Source organism: Haliaeetus leucocephalus, unplaced genomic scaffold (genome assembly GCF_000737465.1).
Source record: "Haliaeetus leucocephalus isolate CR32 unplaced genomic scaffold, Haliaeetus_leucocephalus-4.0 Scaffold656, whole genome shotgun sequence".
NCBI classification, from domain to species: domain Eukaryota; kingdom Metazoa; phylum Chordata; class Aves; order Accipitriformes; family Accipitridae; genus Haliaeetus; species Haliaeetus leucocephalus.
In genome coordinates this window covers 18,741,125-18,756,406 of record NW_010973092.1, presented here as the reverse complement: position 1 = coordinate 18,756,406, position 15,282 = coordinate 18,741,125, and the positions used below count along the sequence as shown (strand labels likewise).

General features: G+C 38.2%; 1 protein-coding gene across 1 annotated transcript in view; it reads right to left on the bottom strand.

The window, feature by feature from the left end:
* The window catches only part of RANBP17 (RAN binding protein 17), a 163,347-nt gene that overhangs the window by 65,917 nt on the left and 82,148 nt on the right, over positions 1-15,282 (bottom strand). The window contains exons 16-17 of the mRNA XM_010579252.1: positions 12,150-12,223; positions 2,329-2,409 (exon numbers count right to left, since the gene is read on the bottom strand). Of these exons, the coding sequence (XP_010577554.1) occupies positions 2,329-2,409; positions 12,150-12,223 (155 nt within the window). The remainder of the gene's footprint in view (positions 1-2,328; positions 2,410-12,149; positions 12,224-15,282) is intronic.

The following is a 15,282-nucleotide window of genomic DNA, read 5'->3' as shown; positions in this document are numbered from 1 at the left end:
GAAATAAAAAGTACTTCAGTATTATTATTAAAAAAAAACTATTGGTAGAGTTTTTAATAGGAAAAAAATACATATCTTTAAAAGCCAAAATGACCAGTGAAATTGGGTTGTACATCATTTTCTGGGAAAAAGGAAAAACAGCCTCGACAGGTGTAATTTATCATTTTTCTGATTTAATACCAAAGAAATATATTAAAATAATAAAAAGAATCCTGAAATCCTCAAAATTTGTAGTGATAAATAGCCCTCCCTGTCTTTATTGCATTATGCCTACTAACAGAAATATTGCATGGTGGATTTTGCCAGACAAGGACGATTATTTTCCAATAAAAAGTTGCATATTAAATTCCAGCACAAAAGTGGGTGTCTAATACTTTTGAAATCTTTTATGGTTTGCCAGGGAACACAATTTTAAACTTAACTAATACAACATCACGGTGAAGTGAACCAGCATTAAAGCTGTCTTTGTACAACCCCACCCATCTAAGCAGAAAAGCTACTGTTCTCAGAATTTTTGTTTGAAGTATTTCCATCGAAAAGTAATTGCCTAAATTTTTGGTATTTATGTTTTTAGTTAATCTCTCTTTTTACTAGTCTATAAACATTTCACATTGAAGTTTAAGATGTATGTTTATGAAGGCAGTGCTGCTTTACATCCTGACTATGCACAGGGGTCTGAAACTGCTCTTGCAGCAGTTAGCAAGTTTTTGCAAAGAAAAAAACCACAGTTTCATCACAGTTCTACTCTTCAGGAGAACTTAGGTTATTAAATATCTACTTTTTCATCCTTTCTAGGTCCTGATATTATTATATCTATTTCATGAGCAGAAACTCATTTACTGCAGATATAATTTGAGTAATTCGAAAACTAAAACTATCCAGACATTTCAGCCTTGGAAAGTATTATTTGCACCAATAGTTTATACTGACTCTCATTTTTGAGAGCTACCATGTGAATACATGCCTTTGAAAGCCTCCAGAAGACAACATGAAATGCTAGATGCTTGTTGGCTTTAGCAGTAATATGAGGCTGATTATTTCAGCAAGTATACATACATAAATAAACTGGTAAGCACTTTACGTTAGGTGCCCCGTGTTAAAATTCTTGGTTATTTTGGAAGTGTTTTGAACCCCACTGAAGCAATAAGTATTAAAGAGGACAGAGCTCATTAGTCCCTTCATAAATGTTATTAATGAAATAAATGTCTCCCCTTCTGTTTTTGTCAAATTCCTTAGTAATGTTTCAGTTTCAAGTCCTTTTCAGTCCTATTTCTGTGATGCCAGGAGACCATAAACACATGCATATTTAAAATATCAAGTTAGCTGCTTAATGGTATTTCAAGTAAACATATAGAAGTACACATTGTATGATTTTCATTAAACAAAATTCACTTACAGAATGTGAAAACCCACACTCATCTTTCAACTCAAGGAAATATATTAAAATTCTTCTTATATGATTAGAGTTCTACAGAGAAATAAAATGATACCAACTGTCATATTCCAGGTACCTTCCCCTCTGCTTGTCTAACAATCTCCTCTAGAAAATTACTGAAAAGTTGTTTTTATTTTAAAATAGTGAAGGATTTCAATATTGAATGTTTTCATGAGCCCTGGTGGTTTATTATCTGTCATATACTTTTAAATACTGTGTCACATAAAAACCAGCTACTACTTTTTTTTAAATCTTCTTGCTTGATTGACTGAAAATTCAAAGAGCAAACATTCTTCTGCAACTGACGATAAGCGAGTGAATATTAGAACAAGATACAAAAGGTTTGCAACAGACAGCAAGTTAGCATCCATGATTTGGGTAAGAATTTCACAAAAATACTTGAACCCAGACAAAAATTCACATGCAAAATCAGGCTGTTTTACCAGTAGTAATGACACTGACACAGTGAGGAACTTAGAATCAGGCAAAGACAAAACATGTGAAGAGGCTTGTGTTTAAAAATCTAACTTGTGCTTCCTATCTTGGTTGACTCATCCTCAAAGTAGAACCAATCCTGTTCTCAACTGCTAACAGAATCAAGCCTGTTCTCAATGTTGTTGAACTCATCAATGGGATTGACTTCAAGAACATTAGGAATGAGACAGATGACCATAAGCAACTAGTTATATGATGTCTCTTTTGTTGATAAGGAGTAGGTGGAAATAAGCACACCTTTTAAAAACTATACATAGAAAAAGATAAACCAAAATGAATAAATATTAATATCGTAATTGGTTTGAAAATGTGGCATACAAAACATCAAAAGTCTTATATTAATTTTTACCTTATTATTTTCAAATAATATGTTATGCCATATACAATAAAAAGGATATCCAACAGAAAGGTCATTTAGAAACTGAAGTGTTCTTGAAATCACCGGCTCACATCTTCCCCGGTATTTAAGGTTTGTAACACTAGAATAAACAAAACAAAACAAGGAAGTGAGATTTTATAATACATTTTCCTCTTTTTGAGAAGTGCAGTGCAAAAGCTCAGAGTAGTAGCACATTATACTACGAATGTATTTCTGTGATATGTCTTAAGATTTTCCATTTATGAGACAGGAAATGCTATAAAAATGTGCCATGTCTTTTTCCTGAACAAAGGATTCAAACATTTTTGTAATATTGTAAAAAATACATTCATTTTAAAAAAATCCATCATCTGTCATAATGAAATAAATTATCTGAAGCTTACCCCTACTTATATCTATCTTACTCACTTCTCAACACAGTATCTGGCCACTTAACTTCTGTAGTATTTATCTGCCCAATTCTTCACAAGATAAAAACAAATTGCTATAAATTCCCTAGGAAAATTTCCACAGGAGAAATGGGGCACAGAAAAACTAAGGGCCAATTCACAGAGCTACTGATATACCAATTCCCAGTGAAACTCTACCTTGCAGTTCTTGTGCTAAACCCTATTTTAACTCTTCCCTACACCAAACACTTAACTAAAGTCAAGATACATAGGGGATACTGCATTTCCCTAATTGAACCCCTCTCAGACATTTAGGAGGCGCACTCTGATTAAGGAACCAATGCATAAATTGTGATATAAGATAATGCTAGACCTATGATCAAGCCTTGGGGAACACCACATAAAACAACCTACTATTTCTGACAGCAGCTCCTTATAGTTAGCCTTTCAGTGAAACCACGCAGCTAACCCTTGCTCTCCTACCCTCCGTAGGTTCAGCGTGAGCCGTGGAGCACGGAGCCGGGACGCCCTGCAGCTCCTGCCGTCCTGGGTGCAGGTCGGCGCAAAGACACCCGAGTGACTTGGGCTGGAATCTGCTGGGTGCACCTACTCGATTTATTAGGAGGGGAAGAGGCGGCATTAGCCTTCAGATGGAAGGGGTAAATTGAAGCCGGTAACGCGGAGGAACGTAATCTTTTTTCCAACGAGGAGTGGTTACAACAGTAAGTTAAGACTCACTGATCTTGCAGGCTGTCATCTCCCGGCTTTCTTAGGGGAATGTCAGCAGGCCAGTGCCAACAATCCTACTCAAGTCTGAATGTCTGATACTTTCTGTTTCTGTTGTAAACTCCAGCCAATGAGTCCAAGAAGAAATTGCCCCCTCCCCCAAGCAGCTCAATGCATTTACCACTTAATTATACGCTGACTACTAGTAACTTTTTTCTAGTATTCCTTTGAGAATCCAAGTTAGGTTGACAGGCGTATAACACGTTGCGTCCTCTTAGTTCCCTTTTCTGTAGGCAAGTACTGTGCCCTACTCTTCCAGGACATCCACCATCACCCTCAATTGCTCGAAAACCCAAAAGAAAGTTGAATGCCCCCTTCCTCCAGACAGGGAGATAATGCTGCGTAGAGGTTCACAGCAGAGTTTCTGATACTGGATTCATCTGGAGAAATAAAAACAGGCCATCACAGCCTTTTGAAACACAGTCCATCCAAATGAAAAGGCAGCACAACTTCCTGGCTCAGAAGCCCTGGCACCTATTTCTGATCATGATATCAAACTGCTAGGGTCTATCTCAAACTGCCAGGTGACCAAGAATAAGTCATTTCAGATTTGCATGCCTCAGTTTCCTTGTCTGTAGAATATGCATAATGATTCTGACTTTAAGCTGTAAGATCTATTGAAGAAAGACCATGATGTAAGAAGTATAATCAGTACCAGCTATTTATACCGGGCTGCAGTAGGATTTAAATTTTGGGAACATAGAACCTGAAGAAGAGATGTTAAACGCCTTAAAATCAGCATTGATTAGTGCTTTTACATATTCACAGGGTAAGGAATGTACTACACCACATAAACTAAATCTCTTTTTCAGGAAGTTATAAACTCAAGAATGCAGTTTAAAGCATCTAACTGTTTAGTATTATTTGCTCAGGAAAAGGCAAATAACAATGCAATTACCAAAGCAGTATTCTTCAATTTAGATTTACAAACAAACATTGATTTACTTTATAAAATCTCTATGAAGAGCTACAGAGGTTCAGATTGCCTTAAAGAAATAGCCCATTCTAGCAAGTCCATAATTCACACTTTATCCCTACTACAGGGAGTTCTGGAGATGTTTATAGTTGCACTAAATCCTTAACAAGTATATACCATACAAAGCAATAAAAATGAATTTGGACTACCCAGATTTGACATCAATATCAAAATCATAAAAAGGCTATTTTGCAAAAGAGCAAAATCTTTGTCCTTCAGTAGCCAGATACAAGACATTTAAAGAAAAACAAGACGTCACAGTGACAGCTTGAAGAGAAAATTAAAACTGTATAAGGAAGGCTCTTCATCCAACATTCAGGGTACTTTGGTACCCTGAATTCATTCTTTCAGTTCATGGTTGTATTTGGATGCTGAAAGATGGAGTAATAATAGAAAAGCTAGAAAGTACTTGTGAGTGAACAGAGGCTGAAAAATTTCAATTATAATCGTAGCAATTCCCATTTCTGTTTCTGCCTTACCAATATCAGGCAAGACACATAAAATGTAGTATTTTAAGAAACATCTACAAAACATTATAAGTATCTGAGAAAATTTTTAAAGATCTAGAGAGGAATCTCATAATACAAAAAGCAGTTTTCCACTATATAAGAAAGAAAAGCCAAGGAATGAAAGAGAAGAAAAATTTACAGCTCTTGGAGAAATCATGGCAAGACAGCGCTTAAATCCAAGTCCTAGTGTCCTTGCCTCTTTCTCTCTCAGGTGGGTTATTGATTTAAAATATGAACTAAATGAAACAGAGTCAAAGAACCAATCACAAAGTTTCAGATGAGTCACAGAAAATAAGAGCTTCATCAAAAGCTACGCCAATGCCAAATTCACCAAAACATCTATGGTAGATGAGCACTGAACACATTTTAAAGGCACATACAGAAAAAGTGGAAATGAAAAAATGGCAGAGTATTTCCAGTTTTGGTAACTGTCGTGGTTTAACCCCAGCCAGCAACTAAGCACCACGCAGCCGCTCACTCACTCCCCCCCATCCAGTGGGAGGGGGGAGAAAATCAGGAAAAAGAAGTAAAACTCGAGGGTTGAGATAAGAACGGTTTAATAGAACAGACAAGAAGAAACTAATAATGATAATGATAACACTAATAAATTGACAACAGTAGTAATAAAAGGATTGAAATGTACAAATGATGGGCAATTGCTCACCACCCAGCCAGTCCCCGAGCGGCGAATCCCTGCCCCCCCCTTCCCAGTTCCTAAACTAGATGGGACGTCCCATGGTATGGAATACACCGTTGGCCAGTTTGGGTCAGGTGCCCTGGCTGGGCATGAGAAGCTGAAAAATCCTTGACTATAGTCTAAACACTACTGACCAGCAACTGAAAACATCAGTGTTATCAACATTCTTCACATACTGAACTCAAAACACAGCACTGTACCAGCTACTAGGAAGGCAGTTAACTACATCCCAGCTGAAACCAGGACAGTAACAACACCAGTATCAAAATACTGAACTACACACACACACACAAAACCAAAAGAGCAACACTAACACTGATCCATGCCAAAAAGCTGAGAATTTGAAAAATTTAAATGAAACAGCATTAAGAATCCAGTATGCTTTGAAATATTTGCTTTTAGTTTGCCTTTAGTAAGAAGACAAGAATAAAACCTTAGCCTCTAAAAGCTGCACGAAAGAAGCTTCCCAGCTTTCCAACCTCCAAACCCTCCAGCTTGCTATGAGACTGTCTGTCACCACGACTGCTTACTAATGCACTTCCATCAGCACACCAGACATCTCTTCCCTTAATACAGTGACTGAAAAGTATTATTTCAAGAGGCTGTGTATTTTTAACCTAAAATCTAGAAAGAGAAGATAAATAATGATTATATACTCCCGTTTACAGTCGTCTGGGAAAAGGGTTACCATATCATCCACAGAAGAATCAAAATTCTTTGCATGTTCCAAATCATTATGATATTTGGCCAGGGAAAGAATCAAGGTAAAGATATCCACTTCCAGCCTCTTCAATCCATTCCATGACTTCCCCCACCCCCAACCTATTCTACTGTCCTTAATTTCCTGTCCTGTCCAGTTTAGGATTTGGAGAAACACCTCTTCAGACACAGGGACTGTATCACACTGCTCTTAAAAGTTCTGTGTGCTGCACAGCAAAGGACAGCCCTTCGTACAAGGCGTAGCAGTCTGCATGGCAGTAGTGGATGGGAAATGATCCTACTGGAGCATAGGAGTGGAACGCCCAGCTTCCAAGAGAGAACTGAAAAACCTGCAGTGCAATTTAAAAAAGAATTTTAGAGGAGGAGACAGAATCAGGGATGCAAGGTAGAAAAGCAAAAGCAAAGCACAGTCAGCACAGAAAAGGGAGTGCTGAAGAGTGAGTGTACACTGTACAAAGAGAGAAAATCCATTTGGTCACACGGACGGTGGGTACCTTCTCCATTTATCATTGCATGCCAAGGTGCTCAAATATTCCTTACAGGCCATTTGTAAGTGCCCAAAGAATTCATCCATCCTCCTTCCAGGAGACCTTGAACCCCTTCTCTGAAATGTAACAGGCAGGTTCATTATCACAATAAAGCTGAGGAATCCTCGGAATGCTACGCTACCTGCACACATGTAGGTTACTGTACCACACGCGCACAGGAGGTTTGGTAATACGACAAAGAAGCAGTTGCAAAAGATAAGTTGCTTCCAGCCGAAGAGATGACGACTGCTGTAAATCAGCAAGTTTGGGTGTGGTTTTTTTTTTTCTTGTTGTTGTTTGGTTTTTTATTTGATTTTTTTTTCTTGTTGTTTTTTAAATAATTAAAGCAGAGAGTAAAAAGCTTTTAAGCTTGCATAAGTATGACATGAATTGGAAGGCCTGAACCATGTAAATTTAGGAACAGTCTCAGTCTCAAGTTAAAGATATTACAAATATACTTGCATTATAATAATCATAAAGTTAAAAAAACCCCATACATTTTAAACAAAACTTTTGAAGTTGCTTAAGGTGTGTGCTATCCAATTCCCATTACAGTGCAAGAAAAATGGGCATCCAAATCCCCTAAAAAGACTTTGAATATCTCTTCCTTATGTGGTACTTAAGTTTCAGTAATAACAAAGATAGCAATTTCTTGGCAAGAAAGCTCTGTACAGTCATGTTTTAATTATTTCTTGTAGATTATCATCATTTACAATGAAAGCTCTCTGTGGCTCAATGACACTGATCGGATATATACTTTTCATTAGTGCTGGACAAAGGTGAATAGTTAAAAAAATGCATGTTCTGTCATGAATTAAAGTGCCAAGTTTTAGTTTGCTATGATTAATGGAGTCATATCACTATGAGTGTTCAGAATAACATTCAGAGATCCAGGCTTTTTATAGGTATGTATTACTTAAACATTTTCACATAGAAAATCTCTCTATTTATATGTATGTGTATGTGCATCCACCATAGCGAAATCATTACAGCAGTTAAAAAAAAAAAAAGGGCAAAACCCCATCCAACAGTAATGTTTGGATATGCATCTTTTATTCTTGTTTCAATTACTTTATCATGACCAAAAATACTAAATATTTGGGCAAATATTTTGTAAATCCGCCTCATGATAAATCACATCCACATGAATTTGACAGTAATTGAAAGGAACCAGAGGAGGCTCACAAAGAGTAAGCGAAGAAAAGGAAAGGTGCTTGCAGCCAAAATAAATACAAAATACTTTCCACCAAATGCCCAGGACAGGCTCAAGGAGCAGATGGACCTAAAACTACTCCAGTCTAAATATTTACTTGCTTCTTACCTATACAGGGAAGGATCAAGGCAGGTAGGCAGCTACTGCTCAAAGGGATGACCAGTGGAAGGAGAGGACTACTACTGGTTTTGGGTACAGCGTCTCACTCCTTGCCTTAAGAGTCCTGGCCTTGGTCCACTTCAAGTAGGCCAAGAGGCATAAGAACATGTGATGTGGCTGTTTGGAGAGGAATTAGGAGCAACAAGGACAGAGAACTCCATAGAGACGGAGGATTAGTCTGTGCCTTTGAAAACCAGTACCTCAGGGCAATAGGTTAAGTAGAAAAAAGTCTAAGGAGACAGGCTGGCACCTTAAGTCATGGTCCTTCTCCAGAGTCTTGTCATCCACTGCAACCCTACTAGCTCCTTCCAAATCCCACTGCTCCCTCTTGCCTGTCCTCACCCTCACATAACTCCTCCCAGCTTATCGCTCCATGAACCTACTCTACTGTTGCTACGATGCTGAACACAGCCGAGAAGACTTAAGATGCCGTGCATAACAGAAAAATTTCGTTTGAGATTAGGTGTTTCTTCAGTTGGCCCCTCCCCTCCCCACATACATCCTATAAGGTGATGGTCAAAGCAAGCAAAGACAGTGGATGCTAAGGGAACCATCCTATAAAATTGCTGGTAAGACTGAGATGAAAATACAGCCATTAATGGATATTCTGACTACATAAAACTCTGTCCCTTCAGAACTGATTTAACAGGAATTCAGTAAAAGGCACATTCATTAACTTCCAATGGGAAGGTGATAAAAGGTCTAGGATCTGATGTGGCAGTAGTACTCCCAACAACAGTCAGAAGGTCTGAAGGACACCTATTACACTGACAAATCTCATAATACTTCTGTATGTTGAAGAATATTTCACACAGCCTTTAGTCCATAAACTGAACGGTGGCTACTGCAGCTACTAGAAGCTGACACAAGTATTTCAAATTGTTTTCTGTTAATGAAAGAACTCACTGAATTTCATCACCAATCCTCCGCTGCAAACCTGCTACTAATGAATTCAAAAGAACAGATTAAAGCTACATACATGAAAGTGAACTACTGAAAACAGAGAGATCTGGGGAAAGACAGCTCAACAGAAAATGTGTTCAAAATCTCAGGAAATCAAAGCAAAATGCCATTTATCCACCTAAACATTACTGAGCTCATACTGGACTTCACGAAACTAGAAACTCCATGTGTCAACCAGTAAGTTATCACAAAAAGAGGTTAAGTCTCTAACAGCAGAACAGAAAAATAATTAATATGTCCTGGTAGACTACAACTTGTTTGACTACCATAAATTCAATTGCTATGTTTACTCCTCATGCTAAGTATAAAATGCTTCCTGCATGCATCCTTCATTGGATTCTTTAATGGCAAAGTGGAAGGAAATAACCTGACATTGTCTTTTGATCATCCCACAGTGCTAATGGCAGATTACAATAAGGTACTTTCTCCAACACTTTCCAATTTGAAAGACTGGTTGCCATTAACCAGGCAACAACATTCTTTCAAGTGTAACTCCTCTATTTCACATAATGATTGGCATTAACAAAACAGAAACTATACAGTCTCGAACACTGTGCAGTTACTATACAAGAATACCACCACATCAACAAGAAAATGCACACTAAGAATTCCCTAGTGTTTCCTTTTAACCTGATGTTAACAAATAACATATTACAAATTTCAGCTACTTATAGAAAAAAATGGATCTGTAGGGTAAGACAGAACAGTAGACTAGTGGCTTTCTAAAATAACAGTGTGATTAAAAATACTGACTACATCCACAACAAAAAAAGGTGAATGGTCTCACAGTCATATATCCTGCCCACTGCTGTTACAAATGTGCTAAGATTATTCTCAGTAACAGAGCACCAGAAATGCTGCCAGACTGGATTGTCCCATCAGACCATAGTTTTTGTATTATACATCAGTATGTTATGGTTTCACACCCAGATTCTCCAACTGGCATGTTATCACTGGGGAGAAGCTCGTTTATTTTAATTGACACAAACATGAATGTGTTTATACAGCGGTTTCACAGCTAACTCTTAAAGCTACTGACTGAATTGTCCATTTCAAGCTGTAACATCCATTCTGTAAAATAAAATTGATCTTCAATCTAATCAAGGAACAATTCGTGTTTTTAGGAAAATACAGTAAGCCATGAGGAAAGAGAAAATAAAAATACAGAGTGTGTAATCTAAAAAGCAGCACTGATTTTTGCTTTTTATGTACTTAGTTTTCTTTCAAAATCTTCCATGTAACATTAAAACCCTGACTACGTTTTTTTTCTTAATTTACAATACTTGTGCAAATACAGCCCTATCCAATCTAAACATGCATAGTATTTATCATACATCTTGTTAAATGATATGTTATCTCCTCAACTGGCATAGGCAACAGAGATTTCCTCTCAACGGCAGCAACAAGTAGAAAAAGAGAAGCAAACTGATGCATCTGGTCTCCCAAAACCAGTCCTCTTTACCCCCTTTTTCCTCAGTTGTTCAAGTTTTGCTGTAGTTTGAAACAACAAAATGAAGCCTAGCCATCTAGTACCATGACATGGACTGCTTCCAGAAACTGTACAATAAGTATCCATCAATATTTTCCCATTCATCACCCTCCATTTACCTGTCTTCAAAGCATACTGCAGATAAATATCAAGTCTTGATGGGTACTATTGTTGTCCTAAGGCAAGATATAATACTCAGCTTCTGGTTTCAAGGAAACAAAGCATTTATGCCCTTGTTTTCCACAGAAAAGTTAAGTCATATTAGAAAATGACCTTGTCTTAATTGCTACTATTTCTCAAGGTTGGTAGTCACGGTAGCAAAGGACAAGTCATGTTTCATACTGTCCAAACAGGCAACACCAGTAGAGATGTTTCTCTTGTAGGTCAAAGTCTGCTGAAAGTATTTAAAGGTCTTGTAGGTCAGATTTAGAGGACATGAAGTAAATGACAGGGTGTAGCATCTTCCTCACTGCAGAATCAAGAGGTAAGGTACTTGCTTCTCTTTCTCCAGGCATGCACAGAACTCACTGTCTCCTGGGGACTCCCAGATTTTTTTAGTGGATATTCACAATTTTTCAGAGGGACCATTTTGTTTTGCTTCAAGAGCAAAACTGATTTTAGATGAAACTCTTTTTGAGTCAGGAGAAACTATCAAATCTCATGAAGGACATAAGTAATAAAAGACAAAATCTGGTAGTTTTCCTGGCACCCAAGGAAAGCAGCTGCAACAGAGGCATGAGAAAAAGGCAGCTTCTCCAGAGTAATTTTCTAAGATTATTCTGAAGAGAAAGTATCGCAACACTTATCTGCCAGAATAACACACCATCTTATTCTGCCAAATGCCAGCGATGAGAAGACAGCTGATAATAACGACCCTTGTCTCCTTCAGTATGAGGCCTTAAAATCCTCCCCTGTGATTCTGTATTTTTCAGAGAGCAAATTTTGCCAGATCTTGCCAAAAAGCAATCCAAAAGAGCCTCCCCAAAAGAAAGAAAGATTAGTTCAACTTGGTCAGTTCCCCGCTGTAAATTACCATGAAGCTTTACAGGCAATTCCACTGACATCTGAGAGTGCCGGAGTGAGAAGTGGGGAGGGATGGGGACTGCTCACGCCAGGCGGTCACTGAACAACAGTCTATGAAATCTCAGCTCTATTCCCCCATAAACCATTTTGAGAAGGGATGCCGGCACTGTGGAGGATATATCTAGCTGTAAGTGTTTATTTAGGGGCCTGCAGTAACTTCAGAAAATAAGCTACGGGTGTTTCTGAATGGTTATCCCTTACTTCAAATATTTAAAAATTATGGAAAACATTTTTTCTAGCAAGAGCAAACTTAACAACAAAATACAACTTGGATTTTAGGTAAACATTAAACAAAATACATACAGAATAGAACCCAAGCACAAACTCACATTTTTGTCATAAATGTTTCCAGAACATGGTTGTCGTCTGTAATTCCTAAGACTTCGGACATTCGGGCATACACCTGGAAATAAACATTTCAACAGTAGCATATTACAGACATTCACAAGTACCAACATTTTCAGTTATTCTAAAACTTTCCCTATTTTATTTTGCATGAGAAAAATACAGGCACAAATGCCTGTCTGTCCAACCTAGCTGAAGCATTTGTAAGATATAAGTGTAAGGCTTACAACACTCTCCGATGGCGTTCTGTGAATTTGGGACCGATAGGCTTTTACTTGTCCTTGCATACATTTCTTCCAACAAAGGAGATGCAAATTTTCCACATTAAACTCACTTTGTTGTTCACAGAACAATACAGTCCCTATTAAAAAACCTGTTTTATTATAAAAAACTGCAAAAGGATGGAGAAAGAGTCTTCTCTTGGTCTCTGTCCTCAGTGGGATGCGATTCAACACTGTCCTTTAGCCTGCGTTTGAAAGTTCTTGCGCTGCCAGTCATAAAATCTGGTAAATTAGGTACTCTTCAGACATTCGGTTTTGTGTTCTTGAAGGGAGAACAAAGGCTTTGGCAGCCAAGTAACTTGTAGTTGTATACCTTTCCCCTTTAATTCAGACCCCAGACATGTATTACCAGCCAAGTTTTCCCAGCACCCTACCTATCAGATCAAACTGCTGTTATGACGCAATAACAAATGCACAGAACACATCAAGTATCTTTTTTTCCTTACTGTGTAATCTTCATAAAATTTTCTGGTCGTTTTAGTAGGCTAACATTTAGTTCTGATAAAAACATTTAGTTGGGTTAAATCAACTTCAGAAACAGAAGGGAGACATGTACTGCAAAATTTCTTTTACAATTCTCTGCCAACTCACTTTACCCTGAGCTCAAGTAACTGCTCTTTGCTTATGACTGGGCTAAACACAGATCTACCAGTCAGTACGTTTCATTTCAGTCATTTTAACCTTTTGTGACACTAACCCAAATATTACGGGTTATATGTAATTCTTCCATATGATGTGATCGAGTCAAGTATCACTAAGGTCTGAAATTGGAGCACCAAGCACAGCACATGCAGCCCCAGTTACCCAGCGGTGAAAGCCTGGTGCCATCTAGCTGTCAATTTTGTTCGCTGACATTACATATTCCACACAAATACCAAGGAACTTTAGCTGTCTCAGTACTTCTGTCACTGTACCTAAACTTGCTTGTACCAACTTCCTTTCTGCTACTGATGTAATCCCATGACTTTGCTTAAGAACCAAACCAGCAGTATTCTACCTCTGAGGTAGTCAATAATAATAATACAAGTAATAAATAAGACAATAAAAATTGTATTTTCATGTCCCAAAGACTTCCGTTTTAAATCCGAGCATAATAAAGGCATGAATAAATAAACTTGCAGTTCTAACCAGAAATTGCACCAAGATCAAAGATAACTTAACTTGTAAACTAACTTATCCTTTTATAATTGTATGAATGTAATTGATTGTGACAAAACTCAGTAGTGAAAGGACAATCAAAATATGAACAAATATACAATACAATCCTTCAAACGTTGCAAAATATTATGTTCACACTGTAAATGTGAAGTTATTTATAGTAATTAAACATAGCAGCGATAATATATTCAAATATAAAAATACCTTCTAATTAAAAAACCCCACCTCTAAATAGCGGACTGCTGAGACGCTATAGCAGCTGCAATTTTAGCAATGTTTAAGAGTTTCTGTATTTGATATGAGGAAAAGAGAAAAAGGGATAGTGAGGAATGTAAACATATCCGCAAACACACACGTGTGCTAAAAGCTTTCCTTTCTGCCAGGGGAAGCCAGGGGGAGAAAGGGAGAGGAGGGAGCCCATGTCGTAGCATTTGTGCTCTGTTGTCACACTAGGCTCTCCCCACATCAGAGTTTAACAAATAAAATACTAAAACAGCAGTCAGTGTTGACAAAGAGCAGTGCTTTAATCCACAATTATCCTTGTAACTCTTACTACTCCTTTTATCATCCATTAGCTTTGATTCCCATTATCCCATCAAGAACTGTGTCAACGCTTTTGTCCCTGGGGATTTCCCACAACTACTAGGATCTGACAGCCAAGCTTGAGTGCTAAGCAGGATCATTACCTCTTAAATCCACTTATCTGATCCACTGAATAGTAAATTGAAAAGCTCATTAACAGCAACAATCTGATTTGTTTTCACATGTGACAGGGTCATTTCAAGTCAGCATGAATACAGTGCTTGTAATAAAAACTACTACCCGCTCCCTAATGTGACAAATTGTAAGCTAAAATAAATGTGATATTTTAAACACCTTCTTCAAAATCATGTTCAAAACCAACACACACTCTTAGCATGCAAAAATAGAAAAGCAAACAACCCTCAACCGCAACAATGAAACGCCCTTAGACTTTTAAGCACTATAAAAAATTAATGATAAAGCATTTTGGACATATAATAATAAAACACACTTCAACAACAAAGACTGCGCTACATATTCAAAAGGCAGAGAGAACCACTGTTGAGAGGGGTCATAAAAGGATGTGGAATCATCACACGTGGAAGCGGTCTCATCCTCAGCTTGGTTCCCATCACGGAGCCCTAAAGGCAAAGGCAGCGCAGGGCCTTGGGGGGCCGGGGGGACCTCACAGCCGCACACCCGCCGGTCTCCTCCCTTTCAGACCTCCCCCTTGCTCTTCCAGTGAGGAAAAAACCACGGCTTATGCTCTTACTTCCCTCCAGACACTCCAAGTAAGGAGCAGGATAATTGACCGTCAGTAGGAAACCACCAGTTGAAGACTTCTGGAAAACCTTTACACCATCATTCCCAAGTCCTTACAACTGCAGGATTTATAACTTCCAAAGCAAACCCTGCATCAACGCATGGCACTGTGCTATCACGCCGTGATATCACCCAAAATGTAAGCTTAACAGTAAAACATCCCACCGTCACCATCTCATTCTGACAGCAGTGCTGAACGTAAGCGAACAATCTGCAGAAGCGGCAACACTCGGCTACAACGTTGGATGACCTTCGCGGGTACGAGGACATCCTCAGGTCCTTAAAGCTAGCTCAGGGTGACACCACCATTGCCACCAGTACCCAGGTGGCATTG